This window comes from Apium graveolens, chromosome 10 (genome assembly GCF_009905375.1).
Source record: "Apium graveolens cultivar Ventura chromosome 10, ASM990537v1, whole genome shotgun sequence".
Lineage (NCBI taxonomy): Eukaryota > Viridiplantae > Streptophyta > Magnoliopsida > Apiales > Apiaceae > Apium > Apium graveolens.
The window spans coordinates 158,398,092-158,421,368 of NC_133656.1; the positions used below are offsets into that span (position 1 = coordinate 158,398,092).

At 34.6% G+C, this 23,277-nt stretch overlaps 3 protein-coding genes across 3 annotated transcripts; 2 read left to right on the top strand and 1 right to left on the bottom strand.

The window, feature by feature from the left end:
* Positions 1 to 3,691: 3,691 nt before the first annotated feature.
* On the bottom strand, positions 3,692 to 7,338 carry LOC141690352 (ethylene-responsive transcription factor RAP2-7-like). Its single transcript, XM_074495144.1, has 9 exons — positions 6,598 to 7,338; positions 6,076 to 6,101; positions 5,951 to 5,981; positions 5,770 to 5,857; positions 5,540 to 5,685; positions 4,905 to 5,008; positions 4,661 to 4,800; positions 4,334 to 4,429; positions 3,692 to 4,158 (listed from the first exon to the last, which is right to left on the bottom strand). The coding sequence occupies exons 1-9, from the start codon at positions 7,113 to 7,115 to the stop codon at positions 3,982 to 3,984; spliced, it is 1,326 nt and encodes a 441-aa protein (XP_074351245.1). The 5' UTR covers positions 7,116 to 7,338; the 3' UTR covers positions 3,692 to 3,981.
* Positions 7,339 to 8,565: 1,227 nt separating this feature from the next.
* On the top strand, positions 8,566 to 11,880 carry LOC141690351 (protein FAR1-RELATED SEQUENCE 5-like). Its single transcript, XM_074495143.1, has 4 exons — positions 8,566 to 8,717; positions 9,186 to 10,050; positions 10,164 to 10,440; positions 11,352 to 11,880. Exons 1-4 carry the CDS (start codon positions 8,678 to 8,680, stop codon positions 11,610 to 11,612), a joined length of 1,443 nt encoding a protein of 480 aa, XP_074351244.1. The 5' UTR covers positions 8,566 to 8,677; the 3' UTR covers positions 11,613 to 11,880.
* On the top strand, positions 11,844 to 12,800 carry LOC141691205 (uncharacterized). Its single transcript, XM_074495942.1, has 3 exons — positions 11,844 to 11,915; positions 12,210 to 12,291; positions 12,391 to 12,800. The coding sequence occupies exons 1-3, from the start codon at positions 11,844 to 11,846 to the stop codon at positions 12,798 to 12,800; spliced, it is 564 nt and encodes a 187-aa protein (XP_074352043.1).
* The last annotated feature ends 10,477 nt before the right edge of the window (positions 12,801 to 23,277 follow it).

The following is a 23,277-nucleotide window of genomic DNA, read 5'->3' on the forward strand; positions in this document are numbered from 1 at the left end:
AATCCAAAATTTATGATATTTAATTAATAGAAGATACCTATAACAATATGTTAATTTGTATTGTAAAGTACACGTGTTATCAATTTAGTCATGATAATTTATTTTTATTAATAAATATCTAAGTAAATAGTTGAGGTTTTCACCGGTAGGCTGTAATTCGAGTCGAACGGCTCGCGAGCTCGTCCGGCTCGAACTCGTTTAAGTGCGCTCGACTCGGTCTGTACGAGCCGAGTTCGGGAAGAGGTCCCGACTCGTTTAATTACTCGAGTCAATTCGGCTCGATCGTGAAATTAAACGAGCTGACTTCGGGTAGAGGTTTAAATTCGCCCGACTCATTAAAACCGACTCGAAACTCGACTCACTCGGCCCGAATTACAGCACTTTTCACCAGGCATTCAAATCACAGCGCACTTTCAAGGCTCCTTACCCTGTTTCCCGCAGTATAGACAAACTTTGACACCAAGCTTGATTGACAGCCTGGATCCCGAATAACGAACTTTTATTTAACTTTTTTAAATATTTATTGTTTATGAATTTTTACCATCTTGAATTTTTTTCTTAAAACTGATTTTGGTAAAAAAAATTACTGAAAAACTTACTAGTTTATAGCCTTGTAAATGAATCACATTTCATTGTAGTTATTGTTTGTTTGAATATTAATATTTTTAATATTACATCTATACTATATTATATATGAGTAATGGCCCTTAATATCACAATTTGGTGAGAAAAGACCCTAAATCTCACGCGCTGAAATATGGCATTTTCTATCACTTAAAAACGCAATGTTTTTTTGCGTTTCCAATTCAAACGAAAAACGCATCTATTACTTGCGTTTAAGAGTTATAATTGATTTTATTTGCTTGTGAAATAATTCAGAAAATGCTGTTTAATTTTGCGTTAATGGTTCAACGCAAGATTTTGATGCGTTTATTTGAAGGCCACGCATCTGTTTTTTTGCATTTCCAGTTCAAACGAAAAACACATCTATTACTTGCGTTTAAGTTATAATTGATTTTATTTGCTTGTGAAATAATTCAGAAAACGCTGTTTAATTTTGCGTTAATGATTCAACGCAAGATTTTGATGCGTTTATTTGAAGGCCACCCACGCATCAGTTATTTGCTTTGATTCCCAAGCGCACATAGCACTGATGTGTACCACACAACCACTACGCTAGCACTTTCATATTTAAATAAATATAAACGCAAAATTTATTAACGTTTTTGAGTGACAGAAAAGGCCATATAATCCAACTTGTGAGATTTTGGGCCTTCTCTCCCCAAATTGTGAGAATATGAGCCATAATTCATTATATAATACACGAAACATTAAAAGTTTGGTAGTTGATCGGTCAGTACTTACTAAAATTACTTAATTACCCTTAGTTAATTATTCTAAGTCTAATTATTGGATTGATAAATTCTAATTTTAATTGATATTAAAGTTAACTTACTTTATTGGTTTACCAGTTTCAATTATATTTTATATCAAACTCTGCATCATTATAATTTATATTAAATTCAATTTCTTCTACCAATTTATACCTTAAAGCCACAACCAGTTCTATATTATTCTAATTTATTACTTCAGTCTAATTAAATTTAAGCAAACTAAATAACATTATTAAGATTTAGTTGATATATCATGTGAATCGGACTAAGATAAAATACTAATACTATCCATCCTTCTAAAAAATTATACTAATTAACTTGGATAAACAAAATAATATATTTTATTTATTCAGGATAAAAAAAATACATTATACAATTGATTCAGACTAACAGAAAACAAAAATAAAAATACGATTCGACCAACAAAAATAAAATCATATATACTAATTATTCAGTCTTAAACAAAATTATCTTATTGATCCAGACTTAAAAATAAAATAAAATTAAAGTAAAAATAATTAGTTTGATTTGGTCGAAGTGTTGAACATCAGGCTAAAATAAAATAATGTAAATCACTGATTCGAGATATATCAAATTAAAATTACACTAAGTATAATTCGTATCTTATTGATGTGAACTAAAAACAAAAATTTTAATTTAAAACATAAATTTTTTTTTTTTTAAATACACATATGATTATCAATAAAACTATATCATTCAATCAGTAATATTGTATTTTTCAAATATCTTATTTAGAATTATAGTTAATCGATTAAGTAATCACCATACTAAAATAATACTTTTTACGGTCCGAACATAATGAAGACATTATATTTTTATTCTCAATAAAATGATAATTTCATTATAATAACATTTCCCCGTTACTAATATTATCACTTTAAATAAGTTTATATGTTTTAAAAAGTTATGAATATATACAACTACTAATATAATTATCATGAAATCATATCATTTAAAGTTTTAAATGAACAAAAATTAAGAATTGAATTCAATTTTTTTTAAATAAAATAATAATAAAAAATTCTATGTTATCCGTGCATCGCACGGGTTTTAAGCTAGTTTGTTCTTAAAGTTTAATGTTATATTTGTTTACTTTAGCTTTTTGGATGATAAATTATGACTTATAACATTAAATTTAGTTAAGTAACTCTTGAAATTGATTTTTTTCAGAATTAACATTGAATCTACAAATCACATAATATTATTTTATAATGATAAAACGATAAATGTTACATAAAAGGCAACAATTTAGTTAGGTTATTCATAACATTTAAAATTTAAAATTTGTCATAAAAATTATATCTATTTCCTTTACATACATTTTTTATTTCAATATATACTTATTACTGGTCAAGAGATCCTTTAAGTATATTGAGTTTCAATTCTAGTTAAACATTTTGATTCACAAACAAGCTAAATTTAAACATGAAATTTCGCAAACTAGTTGGACTATCGTCCTCGTGTACCCTACAAAATAAAAAAAAATAAAAATAAAAATTGTGGACATAATTTGTGAATGAACTGGTGAACATAGCAGGAAAGGATTCAGCATAGCTCAGTTAAAAGACTCACAAGTCCCGACCAAAAAAAGACTCATATACAAGTGTTCCAAAGCGTACGCTAGTTTTATAAGTTTGCTTTGTTGAGAAGAAGAGTTGCTGTTTGCTACCCAACAAATTAAAGATGCCACCTGCTCCTTTAAAAATCTTAAACTAGAATTTTTCGATTTCTGTCGTAAATGTTCATTTAGCATTTTTGTATTTGTTAAACTGTAGATGGAAGTAATTATCAAGCAAACTCATAAATAATGTAAGTTAGTTGTTATAGTTGTTCGTTGTTCATCAGTTCTTGAACTCATGAATAATATATTTATAAGTTACTCGTGTACATGAGTTCGAGAATTTTGTTGGCAATTTCCCCCTCATGAATTCAGCTCAAACAAGATTTTTACATTAATGTTTTTTTCCAGTTTGATAAATTGCAATGATCCGAATATCAACACCTTGAGAAGTGATTTCTAATATACTAGAGTACTCATACTCAAACTGGGATTAAATTACTAATGGCCTGCTCTTACCCCCCCCCCCCCCCTATACCACATTAACAAGACATAAAGATTTGCAAATGAATAGCATAATCTGGCACTGGTCTTAGACTTTGGGTTCCGACCTTCGTTGTATAACTGATTGATTTAGTTTGTATAGATTGCCTTGATATGTTATATTTCTCGAGGCTAATTATTCTGGTTATCTACAATGTCAACACTAAAACCTATATTTCGCCTCAGACATCATTACAATGCTTTATAAAGAAGTTAAAGGTAGAAATGTCAGGGAATATATCATATGTTTGTTCAACTTATCTATTACATGTATGATATATACACGAAATGGATAATGCATCCAAACCTCACAAATCTTGGTTGTTTCAGCAGCTAGCTGTTCATAACACAAGAAAAGTATAGACACCATGGCCTGTACCAAGTCATTTTTTCAGTATTTGTGGCCGTGGTAATAGAATATTTCGCTCTAACGTGTTGAAAAGCAGAATTACTTGCTCCATTTGTTCAGTGATAGGAGGGGGACTGAAATTTCCATGTCTTAGAAGAGAATCCTGATGATGCTGCTGCTGTAGAAAACAATGGCAAGGGGTTGACCACACCAAGATTGTTTGTTTGACATTCCCAGTTGGAGATTCCACTTGAAGGAACAACTTGGGCTTCCATATTTTTCATTGCTGTTAACTGTTAAGAGAAAGATATGCCCATCAATGATGATCATCAAAATTTTCTTAGGTAATATTTGTGGTTTAGCTTGTTGAAATTTTCACTTGGTCACGCTAAAGATATTGTAACTTCCTGCAATTGAAACATATGTTAATAGTTTACTGTTTTGATACCCTAAGATGAAGCACATCACCTCATAGCTTGGTGCCAAACCAGAATGAATAACAGGCCAGGTAGGAATATAGTGGGGAGTTTCTCTACCAAAAGGAGAAGGAGCAAAGCCCTCAACCTAATAAGTACAAAAAAGATTTTGGGGGACATTAGCTCCAAAAACTAAAATGAAATTTGCAATTCACACAGGACTTGAGCTGGGAAAAGAGGGATCATATTGATTATGTGACACAGAATATCCCAAAGAACAGGACATAAAACTTGAAACAATAAATGCAAGACCAACCATGAGGAAAATAATCTGGAACCAATGCTCTGGAGTCCAAAAGAGGGTAGAAGAACCATTTACCTTGGTTCTTTTGCCACCACACAAGTGATATGATGGATCATGGATGCGCATATTCCTGACACTGTTATTCCCTCTTTGACTATTGCAGGGAGGAGAAATCCAGAGGCCGAGGTCCAGATTATGGTGTGTGTCTGCAGGCTCTGCTCAAATAAAGTAGGCATATTTTGTATATGTAATATATAGATAGCAAGATTGAATTTACCGAGAAACGTAATATATAGATAGCAAGATTGAATTTCTGTACCTTGATTATTGTTTGCCAAACTAAAGCTACCACCATAAGTGCCAGGCTTCAAATTCTTCTCTGTTATGGGTACTTTACATTCAACAGCTGCTTCATTACAAGCCCTGGATCAGAAATTGAACAAACATATTTTGTTGAAATAGAAGATAAATAATTGAAGCTCTAAAGTTTCAGTCAAAAGCATTTCTCTAAATCCTATCTGACTACCATATAATGGCACAAAGGCGGTGTAATTTTGTACATTGGGAAAAAAAAGAACAATTAGGCATGCAGACTTCAAATTCTTCTCTGTTATGGGTACTTTACATTCAACAGCTGCTTCATTAGAAGCCCTGGATCAGAAATTGAACATACATATTTTGTTGAATAGAAGATAAATAATTGAAGCTCTAAAGTTTCAGTCATAAGCATTTCTGTAAATCCTATCTGACTACCATATAATGGCATGAAGGCGGTGTAATCTTTTACATTGTGGAAAAAAAAAGAACAATTAGGCATGCAGGTTTACTTCCCGTAATGCTTCCATTATATTAGATGTAAACATCACATAGGCGACGACAATGTTGGACAGACTAGTACAAAGAAGGTAAGAAACATCTAATTAAAATTTATTAATTAGTTGCAATGTGTCTCACTTTTTTCCAAGAAACTGATCCATTTGAGTTTCCCATCGACCATTTTTGTGCAAAGTTACTCCTCTGTATTTTGAGCTACCCCTAGACAATCCATTGCTCTGACGACGAAGTATCTGGACAAATTCCTCTTTCGTCATGTCCTTCGTCTACAAAGATTTCAGACAAATTTACATAGATCAGATTTTAAGAGAAATTATCAGAAGCTGTAATATAGTAACCCTAAGACTCACCTGTTTAAGATCATCTTGATAGTCAGTTGCAGTAAAATTGATATCAGCATCAGGCCCCCGGAACTTAACAGCAGCGCGATCATACGCCCTTTGCCAAAAAATCCACAGTACTCAAAACAATGGAAAAGATGCAACTAATATGAAATCAAGCTATAAACTAGGTTTGTAAATAAACTCAAACCTAGCTGCAGCATGAGCAGTGTCAAATCCACCTAAAACAAATGAAGCAACAAAGCACCATCAGCTTAATTGTAATAATCCCTTCCTCAACAGAAACTAATCGCATTTTCAAATCCAACTGCTTACCTAAATATACTTGTTTTCCGCAATCCCTGTCAAATGAAAACCAAAACACGCATCGGCAATTAATTCAACAAATATCCTATAGATTTCAATGCAAAAAAATTCCATCTCAAAATTCATGTTATATGTACTTCTCAAAGTCTCCACCCTATCTACAATTCTACATGATGATAAATCACTCACACAAAGTCCAGGAGTCTCCACCCTATCTACAATTCTACATGATGATAAATCACTCACACAAAGTCCAGGAAGTCAGTTTCATCTATCTATCTCTCTATCTCTCTCTCTCTCTCACACACACACACACACAAACACACACAGTGCAGGAAGACTGCTCCATATCTACATCACTCAAACAAACATACATTATGCTGACTACTAGATCATATTCATATAAACTAAACATAGCTCATTAACATAACCTTACACACATACACGTGCTCAGATTGACTAAAACTAACACAATCAAAACAAACATAATTCAACACACTCACACACACAGATAGTGTCTACATTATATACCAGATATGCGATTCCCAGCGACCGGTTCTCCGATAAAACGTGACGCCACGATACTGCGAGCTCCTCGACCTCGGTCCTCTCCGACTCTTCTTCATCCTCGTCACCGGCACCTCCTCCGTCACCACAGCCTTCCGATCCTCAAAACCTCTCATCATCCTACTCTCTTCACCACCACCAGTAACCGACAAATTCAACCATCGCGACTCAATCTCATCACTCATCTTCTCCATCTCACCTCCTTTCGCCGGAAACAGCTGCCTCGTGATCAACTCAACTGATCGCACGGAATTCAATTCGCGTCTCTCGAAGTTACAGCACGACTCGCCGGTGTTATCACCGATGTTTTGACCAGAAGCTTCGTCGGCGACGTTGAGAACGGAGGAGATTGACGTGCCGGAGTCCTGTCGGCGAGGCGTTGTTGATAAGAGTAAGTGACGATGACGATGATCGGAAACTTCATCGCAATTTGAGTCGATTGAGAGCTCGTGAATTGAGTCGTTGATATTGAGATCCAACATTTCCGTAAAGTAGATATGTTTGCGTATGTATAGGTGTGTTGAAGTGAAGGAGGAAGAGAGAAGACACACAGTGAGTGTGTGCAACTTAGAGAGAGAGAGAGAGAGAGAGAGAGAGAGAGAGAGAGAGAGAGAGCGAGGGAGGGAGCGAGGGAGGGAGGGCGTGGAAAATGTGATTGGACGCCTAAAGAAGGAGTATCTATAAAGTTAGTTCTTAGTTGAATGATTTAGTGTAGTAGTAGTTGGTTAGCTTTGTTCAGGGAAGTATTCATTCTTGTATATTTTCCATTTCAAGTAAAACCAAGTACAGTACTCTCTCATTGTTTATTTTCACCTAATTCAGTACTTTCTGCTTGTTTTAACAACAGATAATATCTGATTTAGCCACGTTTTGTTTATAATTGTTTTTTATTATCAAACTTACTAGCTCCCACATAGATTACCGCTGGTTTTACAATAAATTTAAACTAGTCAATTTTTTGGAATCATTAAAATAAACTTGTTGGGCTTGTTAAAATCAGTTTATTTAGCTAGATAAACTAATTTGTAAAATTAAATTAGTTGAGTTTGCATACAGATTTCGACTCAATTAATTAAACAAGTCGACTTGATTCAATTAACCTCGGTTAATTAGATTGGACTCGAAACTCGAATCAATCACCCGTTTTATATATTATTTGTATTAGTAAAAATGTAATATTTTTAAAGTAAAATTAAAATGGTGGGTGAGCAAACCTTGATCAACAATAATGATTAGACATCACCTTTATGTCATTCTTGGAGTGTTGACAACAATAAACTCATGCCCTACGCGGGGCTATCCAGACATTTTCACTGGTTAGATTCTTCCTACAATTAGAACGACAATGGCGACTTCGGTAATTTTTAGTAACACCTGTGCATGCGAGCCAAAATCTTATTTACTTTACCTTAAAACTTATAAACATAGCTTAATTATTTTCCTAATATCTGTCAGAGCGACTTATTCCTTTTCGCAGTATCATAGTTCAGATTCCCGATAGGATTTATGTTCGACTCCCTAACAGGAGGTTGCCGAGCCGAAATATTTTTTCAGAGTAACTAATATGTTTTTATAATTTATTACATTTTAAATAAATTAATAAAAAATATTTTTGACAATTTTAATTATAAATATACTTGAATTCACGTATCTAAATTCATAGTTATGGTAAATATCATTAAATATTATATATTTTTGAGGAGGCGGAATTTAGAAATAACGATATTGTAATATATATATAGAGAGAGAGAGAGACAAGTGCTCAAATACAATACAAACTACAAACCCAATCTGCACCATTGATCTATTAAGAGCCATCTTTAATCACAACCGTTTATTTCAATCAAAATAAAAAAAAATAAAAAAGACATTTATCTCAGCATTAACTATGTCATAACCATATTTTCCTTCTCTCTCTTCTGCAATTTTCTCTCAGTCGAACTCTGTATCTCTTGATACATGTATCTCCGTCTCTCTCTCACTCTCTCGCTCAATCTCTCTCTCTCGTTTATAAGCTTCCGTAGCTAATTATGTGTTTTTGAAGATGATTATATCAGATTTGACCAAAATCAGTGATAATCAAGGTATTATGTATCGTTTTATGTTAGTCTCTTTGTTGAATTGTTAAATTTGTGATCTAATCATGTTGTTTTTTAGATTTTTTCCATTATTTTTTCATTATATATTGATTAACGAAGTTCTTTGTAATTTTTATAGTTATATTAGTAATTGATTTTAGCTAATCAACTGCGCAAACATTGATTTTTTGTTTTTTAGTTTATAATTTGTAATTATTTTGTAATTATACTATAAATCCTAATTAGGTGTTTAATTTGTAAAATCTAAGTTGAGCTAGGTGTATACGTTAATTTTATTGATTATGTTCGTTAATTGATTTTTGCTATTGTTATATTAATTCATGAGATTAATCTGTTGAACAAAAACTGATTACTCATATTTTGATCTAAGTGTATATTTCAATTCAGTTTTTAAAAGTAATTTTATTAGTCATGATAGGTTTGTACTAATCATGATAATGTTTTAATTTCCAGGTTCAAGTTGGGGTGATGTTTCTCTGATTAATTGTAGTAGTGTTGTTAGTAGTGTAGGAGGATCAGTAGATAGTGAATGTTCAATTATAGATTACATAGTGTCTCCTGGTGGTAGGAAGTATTATAAACCAAGTTGTGTTGGTGATATCAACGTTCCATTCGAAAATCAAGTTTTTGTTAGTTTAGATAAAGGATACATATTTTACAAAGAATATGCTTATCTTGGTGGTTTTGGTGTTCGCAAGGGAACAGAAAAGAAAGATAAAGATGATGTTAAGACTATTCTTCTTAAACATTATGTTTGTAGTTGTGAAGAATTTAATGATTTTTACGATGAGAGAAAATCTTTTAAGAGACGACGGACTGTTTCTCAAAGGTGTGGTTGCAAAGCCAAAATTGTCCTGAAGTTTATGGGTGAAGATAAATATTTTATTCAAACTTTTGTTGAAGTCCATAACCATCCTTTGGCTACTGAATCTGGTCGACAATTTTTGAGGTCTAATAGAGAGATGAATATTAGTTTGAGAAATATTTTTTTTGATGCTGCGAAAGTGAATATTGGTCCTAGCAAAAGTTTTGGCTTCGCGAAGGAACAAGCAGGTGGTTATGCCAATGTAGGTGCTTCCTTACGTGATTTTAGAAATTTTAATCGCGATTTGAAATCATTTGTTGGTGAAATGGATGGACAGATGATTATTGATAAGTTTAAGGTCATTCAAGAAACATCAGAATCTTTTTATTTTGATTATGACGTTGATTCTGGTGGGCATTTGACAAAGCTTTTCTGGGCCGATGCAATCGGTCGACGGAATTTCGAACTATATAGTGATGCAATATCGTTTGATGCGACTTTTGATACAAACAAGTATGAAAATTGTACTTTCAAAAGAAAATTAAACAACTCATATATATTTAGTGATTTCTGTTAGTAATGTTTAATGATTATGTTTGTAACATTTACTAATTTTTATATCTCAGGTACAATATAATCTTTGCCCCTTTCACTGGTGTGGATAAACACGACAAGTGTGTTACTTTTGCCGCTTGCCTTCTATCACATGAAAGTATTGGTGATTACACTTGGGCTTTTAGTAATCTTAAAAAAGCTATTGGAAGAAATGCAGTTGTCATTGTGACTGATCAGTGTCCTGCTATGAAGGTCACTATTCGTAATGCATTTTCTGCCGAAAATGGTTTGCTTGCTATTAAGCATCGCCTTTGCATGTGGCACATTATGCAAAAATTTCCTATTAAGGTATAGTATATGAAAATTTAGTTTTTTCTAGTTGCTGATTATAATAATCAATGGTTGATTATACTCTTGTTATATCATAATTTACAAACATTTTACATGTGATTGTCCTGTTAACATAATTCTCACTAAAAACTGAACTATATACTTGTAAATATTTTCACGAATTATTAAAAATTATGTAAAAGTTACACGATTTGAGATGATGCAGCAATCATTTTTCTAGCAGCTCTGTTATAGCGTGACAGAGGCACTATTTTGGTATTGGCCTTCTTTTTGCGTTCATCAGTAATGATCCTATGGACCCCTTAAAAGCTAATTTGGAAAATTTCAGAATTCATTAGATGAGAAAGCAAAATACATAATAGAAATGGAAACCAAAAATTCCAAAATGATTGAAGTTTAGTTACAGAAGTCCTGCTTCACTTATGATTTAGCATATGCTTTCTTTTTCATGGCACACGCGTCTCTCTTGAGATTAACATATAATTTTCCACGTATTTGTTCTACTATTAGAAGTATTTAAGTTAGTAGTTTGTGAACATGGACCAATGGAATTTGTTTCTTTTAAAACTCTTATCCCTACCACCTTTCTACTTTCTTCATTGGGGTTTGAATGAATATAAATCAGAGTAAATAATAGTACAGCCAGCATTCTGTTTTTGGCACATTTTGTGCTCAGTGCCCCAGCCCCTGATAGCTCACATTAATATTTGTATTCTCACAGTCATGTATAAAGGTCTCAATGGGATTTGTCTCTCCTGAAAATGTTTGTTAAAAATATTATTATATTTGTTAAAATATGTCCTTGCATTCCTTTTGAAAATAAAATTTATTTGTCATACTCTATTTGAAGTCGTGCTAAATAATAATAGTTATAATCTTTTATTATATTTTTTGTCTAAATTTTACAGCTAGGTAATCGTTTGTGCAAAGAGACCGATTTTATGGAGAAAATGAAGGCTTATATATGGTCATCGGTTTTAGAGATTGATGAGTTTGAGATTGGGTGGAAAGAAGTTATAAAGGAGTTTAATTTGGAAGATAATAAGTGGCTTTCAGAGATGTATTGCATCAGATCTTCTTGGATTCCAGCATTTTTTAGAGACGAGCCTATGTTTGGTCTAATGAGAACAACTTCAAGATCAAAGAGTGAATTTTTTTTTTTTGGGTAGTTCCATAGGCAAGGAGATACATTGTGTGAATTTTGGTTGCATTTTCAAAGTGCAATGGAAAGGCAAAGGAACGAAACTGCAAGGCTCGATCATGAGTAAAAAACAAGTATTCCAGAGACTTTATCTAGATGGTTTATTGAAGATGATGCGACAACTTTATTCACCCGTGCAATATTTTATAAAGTTCAAGAAGAAATAATTTGTTCTTGTTTGGACATGCAAATAAAGTGAATGAGTGAGGAAATTGAAGGGGTTACGCATATGGAAATCAGGGATGTCAAAGTTAAAGATAAACTATTCAAGGTGATTAATTTTATGCATATTATTGATTATTTAAGTTAATGTATGTTATTGCTTTTATAAATTTATAGTATTTTTTTAATTGAAAAATTAAAATTAGTTCTTAATATTTGGATCAGGAAACCAAGGTTAACTAATTTACTTGTAATAATTATTTCACTATTCTAGTATAAGCGTACAAGCATATTACAACTCCTTAGAAGTTTTATTGCTGATTCCTTTAATTAATTTTTTTATTGCAGTTTTCAAATTTTCTAGTATCTTAGTTAATTTATTTTTATATGTATTTTTGTGCAGGTGTCTGTTAGTAGAGATCATGTTGGGTGTTCTTGCCAAAAATTTGTAATGTGTGGAATAGTTTGTAGACATGTATTTTGTGGTTTGAAGTAAATTGGAGTCACAAAATATCCCTTGAGGCTTGCTCTTAATCATTGGATTAAAGTTGATAATTCTGGGACTCTGTCTAATTCTGTTTCAGTAGAAAATGATTATACCAAGATAGAACAGGCGTCTTTGAAATTGACTCATATTTGGTATGATTTTCGTCAAGCTGTTAATAAGGCTGGAATGATTTTTGAAAAGCTCGATTATGTGCACCAGACTATAAAGCAGTTGAATAGTTACTTGGATGATCAAGGTGGTTGCGATGTTGAATTTACTAAGAGAGATCACATGGCTGCTATGGTTGGAGAACAACCTACAGAAGAAATTAGTGTTCTCATACCAAATGTCTGCAAGAACAAAGGTAACTATTTTAAGAGACTAATTAGCTCAAGAGAGAAAGCTGTGATGAAAGCCAAAAAACGAAGTCGGAAATGTACTTTATGCAAGGCAGATACTCATGATGCAAGGAGATGTCATAAGAGGAAGAACAGAGTTGCAGAATAAATTGATTCAAATATTTTGGAATGAATTTATCCTTTTTATGGAAATTTTTTAAGGCTTTTTACTTTTATATTTTTTACATGTATAGTATATTTTGGAATGTTACTTGATTTCTGATTACTGAATCCCGGATAAACGATTATTGACATATCTCGGTGTACTTTCGCTGTTATAGAATTGACAACCAGCGCGCACACATGAAAAACTAAGTGAGGTGTTCAAATCATACTCTACTGATTACTGATTTCTTTTTGATGTTTTACTGATTTTGAAACACATATTAGTTATTACTTGGCTATAATTTCTTATTTATTCATCATATAATATTAGTTTCTGTTAGGAATATATGTGCATTAGTTTGATGATATGTTTAACAAAACACTTAAGTAGAAATCTAGTGTTTGTAGCCTCAACGGATAAGACCACTTTGGTTATCCGTTGATGGTGTAGCTTTACTTAGAAATAAGTCTAGTGTTGTAGCACATTTCAGTCTCTGAATTTGAGATATAATTCTTAAATGTTGAGGGAAATTATAAGTCATGTTGACTACTAAAGGATATGCAGATAGGAAGGCCAATTGTAAATATTTCATGCCTTGTAATTTTGTATAAATGAAATGGTGTCAACTGATAACTTAAAGACCTTCAACGGATGAGAAACAAAGCTTCAACGGATGTCTCTAAAGCTTCAACGGATAACATCCTTCAACGGATGAGTGCATCAACGGATGGAGCTTCAACTGCTAACACATCAACGGATAAAGCCATCAACGGATGAAGGCTTCAACGGATGTTCTGTTAAATAGCAGTTGACAAGTGGTAGTTGTACCTACAAACAGAGGCACATGGGTTGACAGAGACAACTGAGATGTGGTAGCCTATTTCAGGAACATCAGAAAAAGCAGCCGTTCTACTCTAGTATAAAGAGGCAATAGTCAACAATGCACTGGAGTAAAATGGAGAAGAAACAAGTGGAGAACTTATTTTATTATTGTACTTTTTATCTTTGTCTTCACTTGTAAACTTGGTGTTATATAAACCAAGTAGCAGCTAGTAATTAGAATAGAATTTTTCCAGAGCTGTTTAGAAAAATCTTGAGAAAAATTATCTAGTTTGTACTAGGATGCAGCTGTGATCAACTTCTTGAATCACAGATTTTCTGAAATACCATCTCTGGTGGAACAACAAATCCACCAGAAAAGTTTTTAAGGTCTGTTGTGTTCTGTACTTTTGTGCTTGAATATATATATGTCTGTATTAGCTTAAAGCAATTCACACACTTGTTTATCTTAAACACACAGCCTTTGAAACTGCTCAAAACTTGAAAAAGTTTTGAGATTTACATTCAACCCCCCTTCTGTAAATCTCATTGTTAGTTCACTAGGATTAACAATTGGTATCAGAGCAGGCTCTTGATACACAAAGAGTTTAAAGTTCTTGGAAACTAACAAAGATGAGTAAGAAGGATATTGGAGTAAAAATCCCAGTTCTTGACAAAGACAGTTATCACCATTGGAAGGTGAAAATGCACCTTCATCTACTCTCCCAAGATGAAGGTTATGTAAACTGCATTGAGAATGGTCCTCACATTCCCCACAAAGTAGCCACAGTTGCTACAGCCACAATTGTTGTTGGTCAATCCATTCCAAAACCTAGAGCAGAATGGACAATGGAAGACACAGAAGAAGTCCACAAGGATAAGAAGGCTATGAACATTTTGTTTAATGGTCTTGACAAGGATATGTTTGATAATGTGATAAATTGCACAACTGCCAAAGAGGTTTGGGACACAGTTCAGCTACTGTGTGAAGGTACAGAACAAGTAAAAGAAAACAAAATGCAGCTTCTCATTCAACAGTATGAGTATTTTCATTTTGAAGAAAATGAATCTTTAAATGACACATTCAATAGATTCCAAAAGCTGTTGAATGGACTGAAGCTGTATGGTAGAGTGTACCAGGTGAAGGATTCAAATCTTAAATTTTTAAGATCCTTGCCAAAGGAATGGAAACCCATGACTGTCTCCTTGAGAAACTCTCAAGATTATAAGGACTTCACTCTTGAAAGATTATATGGAATCTTGAAGACTTATGAACTAGAGCTGGAACAGGATGAGGTATTGGAGAAGGGAAGAAATAAAGGAGGTTCAGTTGCCTTGGTAGTTGAAAATGAGAAAGAATGCAGACAAGAAACTGTGAGATCAACATTAAACTCCAAAGATGGCACAAGCAAATCAGAATCAAGCAAGGGGAAGGAGCAAGTTGCTGAGAATGAAGACAACTCCAGCCAAGATGACTCTGATGGTATTGATGAGCATCTTGCATTTCTGTCCAGAAGATTTGCAAAGATGAAATTTAAGAAAAACACTAGAGCCACTAAACCTCATAAGAACATGGTGGACAAATCCAAGTTCAAGTGTTTCAATTGTGGCATAAGTGGACACTTTGCAAGTGAGTGCAGAAAGCCAACTTCTGAAAAGAAGAAATTTGACCAAGTAGATTACAAAAAGAAATATTTTGATCTGCTCAAGCAAAAGGAGAAGGCTTTCATTACTCAAGAAAAAGACTGGGCAGCTGATGGAGAAGAAGAGGATGAAGATGTGGAATATGTCAACTTGGCTCTCATGGCTGATTCTGAGGAAAATGAAGTTAGTTCATCAAGCAACCAGGTAATCACTACTGATTTAACACAGCTTACTAAAGAAGAGTGCAATGATGCTTTTAATGACATGTCTACTGAATTGTATCACTTGCGTGTGTCTCTTAAATCTCTTGCTAAAGAAAATAGTAGGATTAAAGAGAACAATCTATTTTTAAGTAATAGAAATGCTGTGTTAGAAGATAAGTTGATTGACCTAGAGAAAACTAAGCTATATTGTATATCTGTTGAAAATGAACTAGCTGAATCTGTTAAGAAAGTAGAAATACTTTCTAATCAATTAGAGAGAGAGCAAGAGGTGATTAAAGCCTGGAAGACATCTAGGGATGTTAGTGCTCAAATTGTCAAGGTCCAAGGAATTGAATTGTGAAACTGCCTGGGATAAAAACAAAAAGAAAATGGAATTAATTAATGGGCTATCAACGGATGTGGAATCAACGGATGATGAAAATTATCCGTTGAAGGAAGAAAAGGAGCATCCGTTGAAGGTTCCTCAATTAAAACAGGCAGATGTTTCTAAAAGTGAAAATCTAAAGAAACTCAACAAAAAGTTTGGTTCAACTTCCAAGAACTTTGTCAAAGAAGAAGCAAGCACATCCAAAGATTTCAGTAAGGTGAATATAGGACACATGACCTTAGAACAGTTAAAGAATAGGCTCAAAGTGGTTGAGGATAAAAAGGAAACTAAAAGGAAATCTAATAGAAATGGGAAGGTAGGGGTTAACAAACATAACAATTACACACCTGATAAGTATGCTCCTAGAAAAAGCTGTGTGCATTGTAATAGTGTTAATCATCTATCTGCTAATTGCAAATCTATTAAGAAAACTCCCATACCTGTACCCTCTTCCATGCCTAATATGTCTGCATCACCTTTGCATGCTATGCCTGTTATGTCTCAACAGAATCCTTATGCACATTTTGCAAACATGCCATATTTTAACAATCCTTATCTTGCTGCATTTAGTATGCCTCAAATGCCATACAATATGCCTATGTGGAATAACATGTTTGCACAATCCATGCCTTATCAAATTCCAAATGTGCTAAATGATTCTGTGACTAACCCTACACCTCAACCAACTACATCTAAGATCAAGGTTGACTCAAATTTACCTAAGTCTAAAGATGCAGGAGGAATGAAGTCTAGGAGAAAGGCTAACATGAATGGACCCAAGGAAACTTGGGTACCAAAATCAACTTGATTGATTTTATGGTGTGCAGGGAAACAGAAGAAATCTATGGTATTTGGACAGTGGCTGTTCAAGACACATGACAGGAGATTTCTCCCTGCTCACAGAGTTTAAGGAGAGAGCTGGCCCTAGCATAACCTTTGGAGATGACAGCAAAGGGTTTACTATGGGATATGGCTTGATTTCAACAAGGAATGTCATCATTGATGAAGTTGCATTAGTTGATGGTCTCAAGCACAACTTACTGAGCATCAGTCAACTATGTGATAGAGGGAATACAATTTCCTTCAATTCTGAAGCCTGTGTTGTCACTAGTAAGAAAGACAACAAAGTGGTTCTAACTGGAGTTAGAAAAGGAAATGTGTACTTAGCTGACTTCAACTCTACTGATGCAGAATCTATTACTTGTCTCTTCAGCAAAGCAAGTCCAGTTGAAAGTTGGCTATGGCACAAGAAGCTATCCCATTTGAATTTCAAGATAATGAATGATCTAGTCAAAAAGGACTTAGTTAGAGGAATTCCTCTTGTTGAATTCTCAAGGGATGGTTTGTGTGATGCTTGTCAGAAAGGCAAACAAAGGAAAACATCATTCAAAAAGAAGCTTAAAACAACAATTGATGAACCATTACAGCTGCTACATATGGATTTGTTTGGACCAGTCAATGTATTGTCAATTGCAAGAAAAAGATATTGCTTAGTGATTGTAGATGATTTCTCAAAGTTTTCATGGGTCTATTTTCTTGGATCAAAGGATGAAGCAAGTGAAATCATTATCAATCACATCAGGCAAGTCAATAATCATCCTGACTTGAAGGTTATGAATATCAGGAGTGACAATGGAACTGAGTTCAAGAATTTGATAATGAGGCTGTTCTGTGAAGAAAATGGAATCATGCATGAGTTCTCAGCTCCAAGAACACCTCAGCAAAATGGGGTAGTTGAAAGAAAGAACAGATCTTTAATTGAGGCTGCTAGAACAATGCTTGAAGAATCAAAGTTACCAACATATTTCTGGGCTGAAGCTGTTAATTGTGCCTGCTACACTCAGAATATTTCTTTGATCAATCAAGCTAAAGGCATGACTCCTTATCAGTTATTCAAGAGAAGAAAACCAACTCTAAACTTTCTTCATGTCTTTGGATGTAAATGCTTTATACTGAGAAATCAATTTGACCATAAAGGGAAGTTTGATGCAAAGGCTGATGAAGGGATATTTGTTGGTTACTCAGCTGGAAAATCTTATAGGGTCTACAATCTAAGAACCAACATTGTTATGGAATCTGTGCATGTTGTGTTTGATGATAAAAAGATTGATGGACTAACAGATGAGGGACACCATGAGAGACTCAAATTTGACAACATTGAGATATATTGTGATGATAGTGAAGAGGAGACTGATGGAGATGACACTTCTAAAGGGATTCAAAACATGCCCTTGGATAATGCACAAAATTCTGCATCCGTTGATAAAGGCAATGCAGTATCCGTTGAAAGACATAGTGCATCATCCGTTGAAGTACAAAATGAAGCATCCGTTGATCATAGTTCATCAACGGATAATCAATTTACATCATCAGTTGATAGAACTCCAAGTTCCCTGCAAAGGACCAACAACTCAGGGGGAGTTTCAACTAATCAACACTCTGTCTCACATCATGACAATACTGAGGCCACCTCATCTAGAGTATACCTTCCACCTCAAAGGAAATGGACCAAGAATCATCCCTTTGAACTGATCATTGGTGATGCATCATCTAAAGTGCAAACAAGAAAAGCTACTCAAGATGAATGTCTGTATAGTAGTTTTCTATCTCAGGAGGAACCTAAGAAAGTGGAAGAAGCTTTATTAGATCCAGATTGGATATTAGCTATGCAGGAAGAGCTGAACCAATTTGAGAGAAACAAAGTTTGGAAGCTGGTACCCAAACCAAAGAACAAGAGTCCTATTGACACAAAATGGGTATTCAGAAACAAGATGGATGAAAATGGCATTGTCATAAGGAATAAAGCCAGATTGGTTGCTAAAGGTTATTCTCAACAAGAGGGAATAGATTTTGATGAGACATATGCTCCTGTTGCAAGACTTGAAGCCATCAGAATTTTTCTAGCCTATGCAGCCCATGCCAATTTCAAAGTCTATCAAATGGATGTCAAGAGTGCATTTCTAAATGGGAAATTGGAGGAAGAAGTTTATGTAAGTCAACCTCCAGGGTTTGAAGATCCAAATTTTCCAGACTATGTGTATTATCTGTTGAAAGCACTCTATGGACTGAAGCAAGCACCTAGAGCCTGGTATGAAACCTTATCAAAATTTCTTTTGGAGAATCAATTCACTAGAGGTACTGTTGATAAAACTCTCTTCTTTAGGAATGTTAATGGCTCTAGTATACTTGTTCAAATTTATGTAGATGACATAATATTTGGATCTACAGATGATAAGCTTTGTAAAAAGTTTGCTAAGCTAATGCAAAGTAATTATGAAATGAGCCTGATGGGAGAACTAACCTATTTTCTTGGTTTACAAGTTAAACAAGTTAGTGATGGAATTTTCATTAGTCAAACTAAATATATTTATGATCTTTTAAAGAAGTTTGACTTAATAGAATGTTCATCTGCAAAAACTCCCATGGCCACTGCCACCAAACTTGAATTAAATAAGACTGAAAGGTATGTGGACATTACAAGTTATAGAGGCATGGTTGGTTCACTTTTATATTTAACTGCCAGTAGACCAGATATAATGTTTTCTACATGTCTCTGTGCTAGATTTCAAGCTGACCCTAAAGAATCTCACTTAGTAGCTATTAAAAGAATTTTCAGATATCTCAAGGGGACTCCAAATCTAGGAATTTGGTACCCTAGAGAGTCTGGTTTTGATCTAATTGGCTACTCAGATGCAGACTATGCAGGTTGCAAAATAGACAGGAAAAGTACAACAGGCTCCTGCCAATTCCTGGGAAACAAGCTTGTATCGTGGTTTAGCAAAAAGCAAAATTCAGTCTCTACTTCTACAGCTGAGGCTGAATACATTGCTGCTGGAAGTTGCTGCTCTCAAGTGTTATGGATGAGGAATCAACTCCTTGATTATGGACTACATGTTGATAGAATTCCTATTTTTTGTGACAACACAAGTGCCATAGCCATAACAGAGAATCATGTGCAGCACTCAAGGACCAAGCACATTGATATCAAGTACCACTTCATTAGGGAACATGTGATGAAAGGTACAGTGGAACTTCATTTTGTTCCAAGTGAACAACAAATTGCAGACATATTTACCAAGCCACTTGATGAATCAACATTCACAAGATTGGTAAGTGAGCTAGGTATGCTTAATTACTCTTAAAATTCATGTCCTTATTGCAATTTGAATTAAAGCCTGAAATGTATCAGCTGCAAGAACAAATTTGATTTTTAACACAGTTTATTCCATCAACGGATATTCCCTATCCGTTGAAAGTCAAAATTGTTCTGTCAACGGATGTTCATTATCCGTTGAAAGTCATATACATTTCTGGAATTGTTATCTGTCAACGGATAAAACTGAAGTGCTCTTCAACGGATGACAGTTTACCTTATCCGTTGAAATATCACATCAGTCGATTCAAGTGTTTCACAGCCGTTGATTCTATTGTCTTAACCGTTGATACTCATACATACAGCTGTATGTATTTGTTTTAAAGGTAGTTTTTAGAATACTTACAGTTTATTCTTAAACGGCTGAAATTCACTTACATATATTTATTGTTAAATCTCTTATTTATGCTTTTTAATTTGAGAAAGTATATAAGCCCTTCTGATTTTTCATTTTTACTTTACGCTTTCTTGAAATTTCAAAGCTTTTACCATTTTCTCTCTGCAAAACCTTCAAGTTATTCTCTGCAATTTCTACTCACAACAATGGCACCAGTAGTAAAGATTATGTCTCAATCTGGGTTCATCTATGAGAAGAACAATTTCATAGCTTTGGTAGAAAAGAATGAAGCCCACTCAGATTATCACAAAATGATGGACTTCATCAAAAACTGTAAACTTAGCTATGCAATGCTGGAAGCCCCAACGATTTACTGTGAAGTAGTTGAGGAGATTTGGACATCTGCTGAGTTCAACTCCATAGATATGACTATCTCCTTCACTCTCAAAGGTAAAAATCACTGTGTTAATTGTGATGACTTACTAGCATGTTTTAAATTACCTGAAAACAATGCCATGACACCACACACTGATAATGAGTATCCAGCATGTTAGATTCCATAGGTTATTCTCTTAACTCTGCTAGTTTAGGGAGTATTAGAAGAAAAGGCCTTAGGAAAGAATGGAGTTTTCTTGGGGATGCCTTTATCAAGGTTTTCTCTGGGAAAATTAGCAATTTTGATGCCATAACTTCATCTCTTGTTAATATGCTCTATATGCTTGTTTTTGATAGGTATTTTAATTTTAGCAACTATATTATGCTAGAATTGGGTACTAGATTAGGTAACAAAGCTAATAGACCTAATAACATCTATTATGCTAGATTCTTTATGTTATTGGCTAACCATGTTGCTGAAGGTTTGGTCATTATGAATGAGAATAATAAACTCAAGTGCTGGGCACAAGAGAAAAGAGTTCTTGCAGATTTATTGAGAATGGATCTCAACATCAGTGTGCCATTGGTATATTTACCAATCATGAATGCACCACAGGTAGGTGAGGTAATTGCTTCTACAACTCCTACTTCTTCCAACCCCTCTATTTCTTTATCTTCTAGTGTGGCCATGGAATCTGTGACAATGCCCCAACAGATTCCTACTAAGGTCACCAAAACTAAACTTTCAAAATCAAAGACAAAGAAAACCACCTCTGTTGTTTCTCAAAAGACAACAGTTGTAACACCTACCATTAACCCTGAGGGGAGTGAACAGGGTGTGAGTGGTGAGGGGAGGGGTGAACATCAAAGAAACCCCCAGGATAAGGAAGGAGAGAAAAGTGCTTCCCAAGCTAGCCAAGCCACAGTTTCTCAAAAAGTTATGGTGGTTGAAAAGGTTACTAGCATATCCCTAGCTGCATCCTCCCAAAAGGATGTAACTATTGAAAATAGTTCCCAACCAGGAACACACAAACGAGGGAGGGACACTAAAGCCAAACACTCACCAACAAAAGCCTTTATTAGAAGAAAGAGAGCTAGAACCCAATCTTCTACACAGGGTGCACACACTGCACAGATACATCCATCTGTATCTATGCCTTCTCAAACTCAGTTTGATGTGGCTCCAACAAATGTGGAGTCACAGCCCCATTCTCTCACAATTAACACACATCAATCACCACACACTTCCTCACCATCTCTAGATGTGGATATGTTATTCCCATCAATTTCTGATTCTCCCTCTTTACAACTCAGGGAGGAGCCCCACTCAAATACAGGTGATCATCATCTTTTAGATGATTTGTTGGATCACCCGCAAATTCTTTCAGATGTAATTGAAGGATCTGTGTCACCAAAACTCATATCAATCTACACAGATTCAACAGTTATATCACTTTCAATTTCTACTTCTTTTCCTTCTTCAACGAATATCACTCATCCGTTGACAAGTGGTTGTTCTTCAACGGATAAGCTTAACAGCAGTTATCCATTGATACCATCAGTTTCACCTTCAACGGCTATTCCTCATCCGTTGATAGTCTCTACACACACAACTGAAACAATTCCAAGTGTAGAAGACTTGATTACTGTACAATCACTTCTAGGACTGAGGGAAGGGAGTAACAATTTGAGTGAGAGGCTGGGTTGCTCCCAGGCAAAAGGAGAGATTGAGAGCTCAAATATGCATGCTATTTCTTCCAGCATGGCAAAAGTAAGTGAGAGGAGTACCACCTTAGTAGGTGAAGGTGAGGGAGTGAGTTGTGTGAGCCAGGGGGAGCCCCTGATGCAAGAACATAGAGAAAATGAGAGAAAGGCAGGTACAACAGATATAAGGATGGATCCAGCCATTGCTAGTGAGTCAATGATTGTGAATGATGCTGAAAAGGAAAGACAATTTCAGCAACATTACAAAGCTGTAATTGATAACATTTCCTTGGATGCTGACACTTTTACTCATCCTGTTTCAGCCTATCAAGTACTGGCTGCACAGGGCAATGTGGAGGCAGAAAAGACACTACATCTAGTACATACAACAACATCTCTTCAAAGGGATAAAACTGCTATTAACAAGATGCCTTCAACAGCTGGTGAGTCATTTGAAGAATTTGGAGTAAATTCTGATGATGATGACTTTGTTTCTTCTGATGGAAGCATGAACTTAGGGGGAGATGAAGGCCCTAGTTCTATTCCAAATCTACCTGAATGGGCCTTCACAAAGGAGTCTACAACAGGGCAATTCAATGTCTCCTTAGTCAAACAAATCAGTACTATCAAACAGGCCATTCAGAAAACTTCTCATGCTGGTACAAAGGCTATCCTTACAGCTCACTTGGACTCACTGCATCTCATGAAGTTGCAGCAAGTAAGACAGAATCTGAGTGTGGATGAACTCAGAAAGGATATTGCTGACTTGAAATCCTACAATTCTGAAAAATTGGATACAGTCATGCCCTTTGGTACAATGCAGGACATTTTGTTGAGATTGAAAAAGGAATCACATA

Bases quoted from the DNA above. Each gene is read 5' to 3' on its own strand.
- LOC141690351 (XM_074495143.1), top strand. From the start codon at position 8,678: ATGATTATATCAGATTTGACCAAAATCAGTGATAATCAAG. The intron at 8,718-9,185 runs GTATTATGTATC...TTTAATTTCCAG, and splicing joins CAAAATCAGTGATAATCAAG to GTTCAAGTTGGGGTGATGTT. The intron at 10,441-11,351 runs GTATAGTATATG...TAAATTTTACAG, and splicing joins TGCAAAAATTTCCTATTAAG to CTAGGTAATCGTTTGTGCAA.
- LOC141691205 (XM_074495942.1), top strand. From the start codon at position 11,844: ATGAGTGAGGAAATTGAAGGGGTTACGCATATGGAAATCAGGGATGTC. The intron at 11,916-12,209 runs GTGATTAATTTT...ATTTTTGTGCAG, and splicing joins TTAAAGATAAACTATTCAAG to GTGTCTGTTAGTAGAGATCA. The intron at 12,292-12,390 runs GTTTGAAGTAAA...ATTCTGTTTCAG, and splicing joins TTGTAGACATGTATTTTGTG to TAGAAAATGATTATACCAAG.
- LOC141690352 (XM_074495144.1), bottom strand. From the start codon at position 7,115: ATGTTGGATCTCAATATCAACGACTCAATTCACGAGCTCTCAATCGAC. The intron at 4,801-4,904 runs GTACAGAAATTC...TTATTTGAGCAG, and splicing joins TTTGGCAAACAATAATCAAG to AGCCTGCAGACACACACCAT. The intron at 4,159-4,333 runs GTGATGTGCTTC...TTCTCTTAACAG, and splicing joins GTTTGGCACCAAGCTATGAG to TTAACAGCAATGAAAAATAT.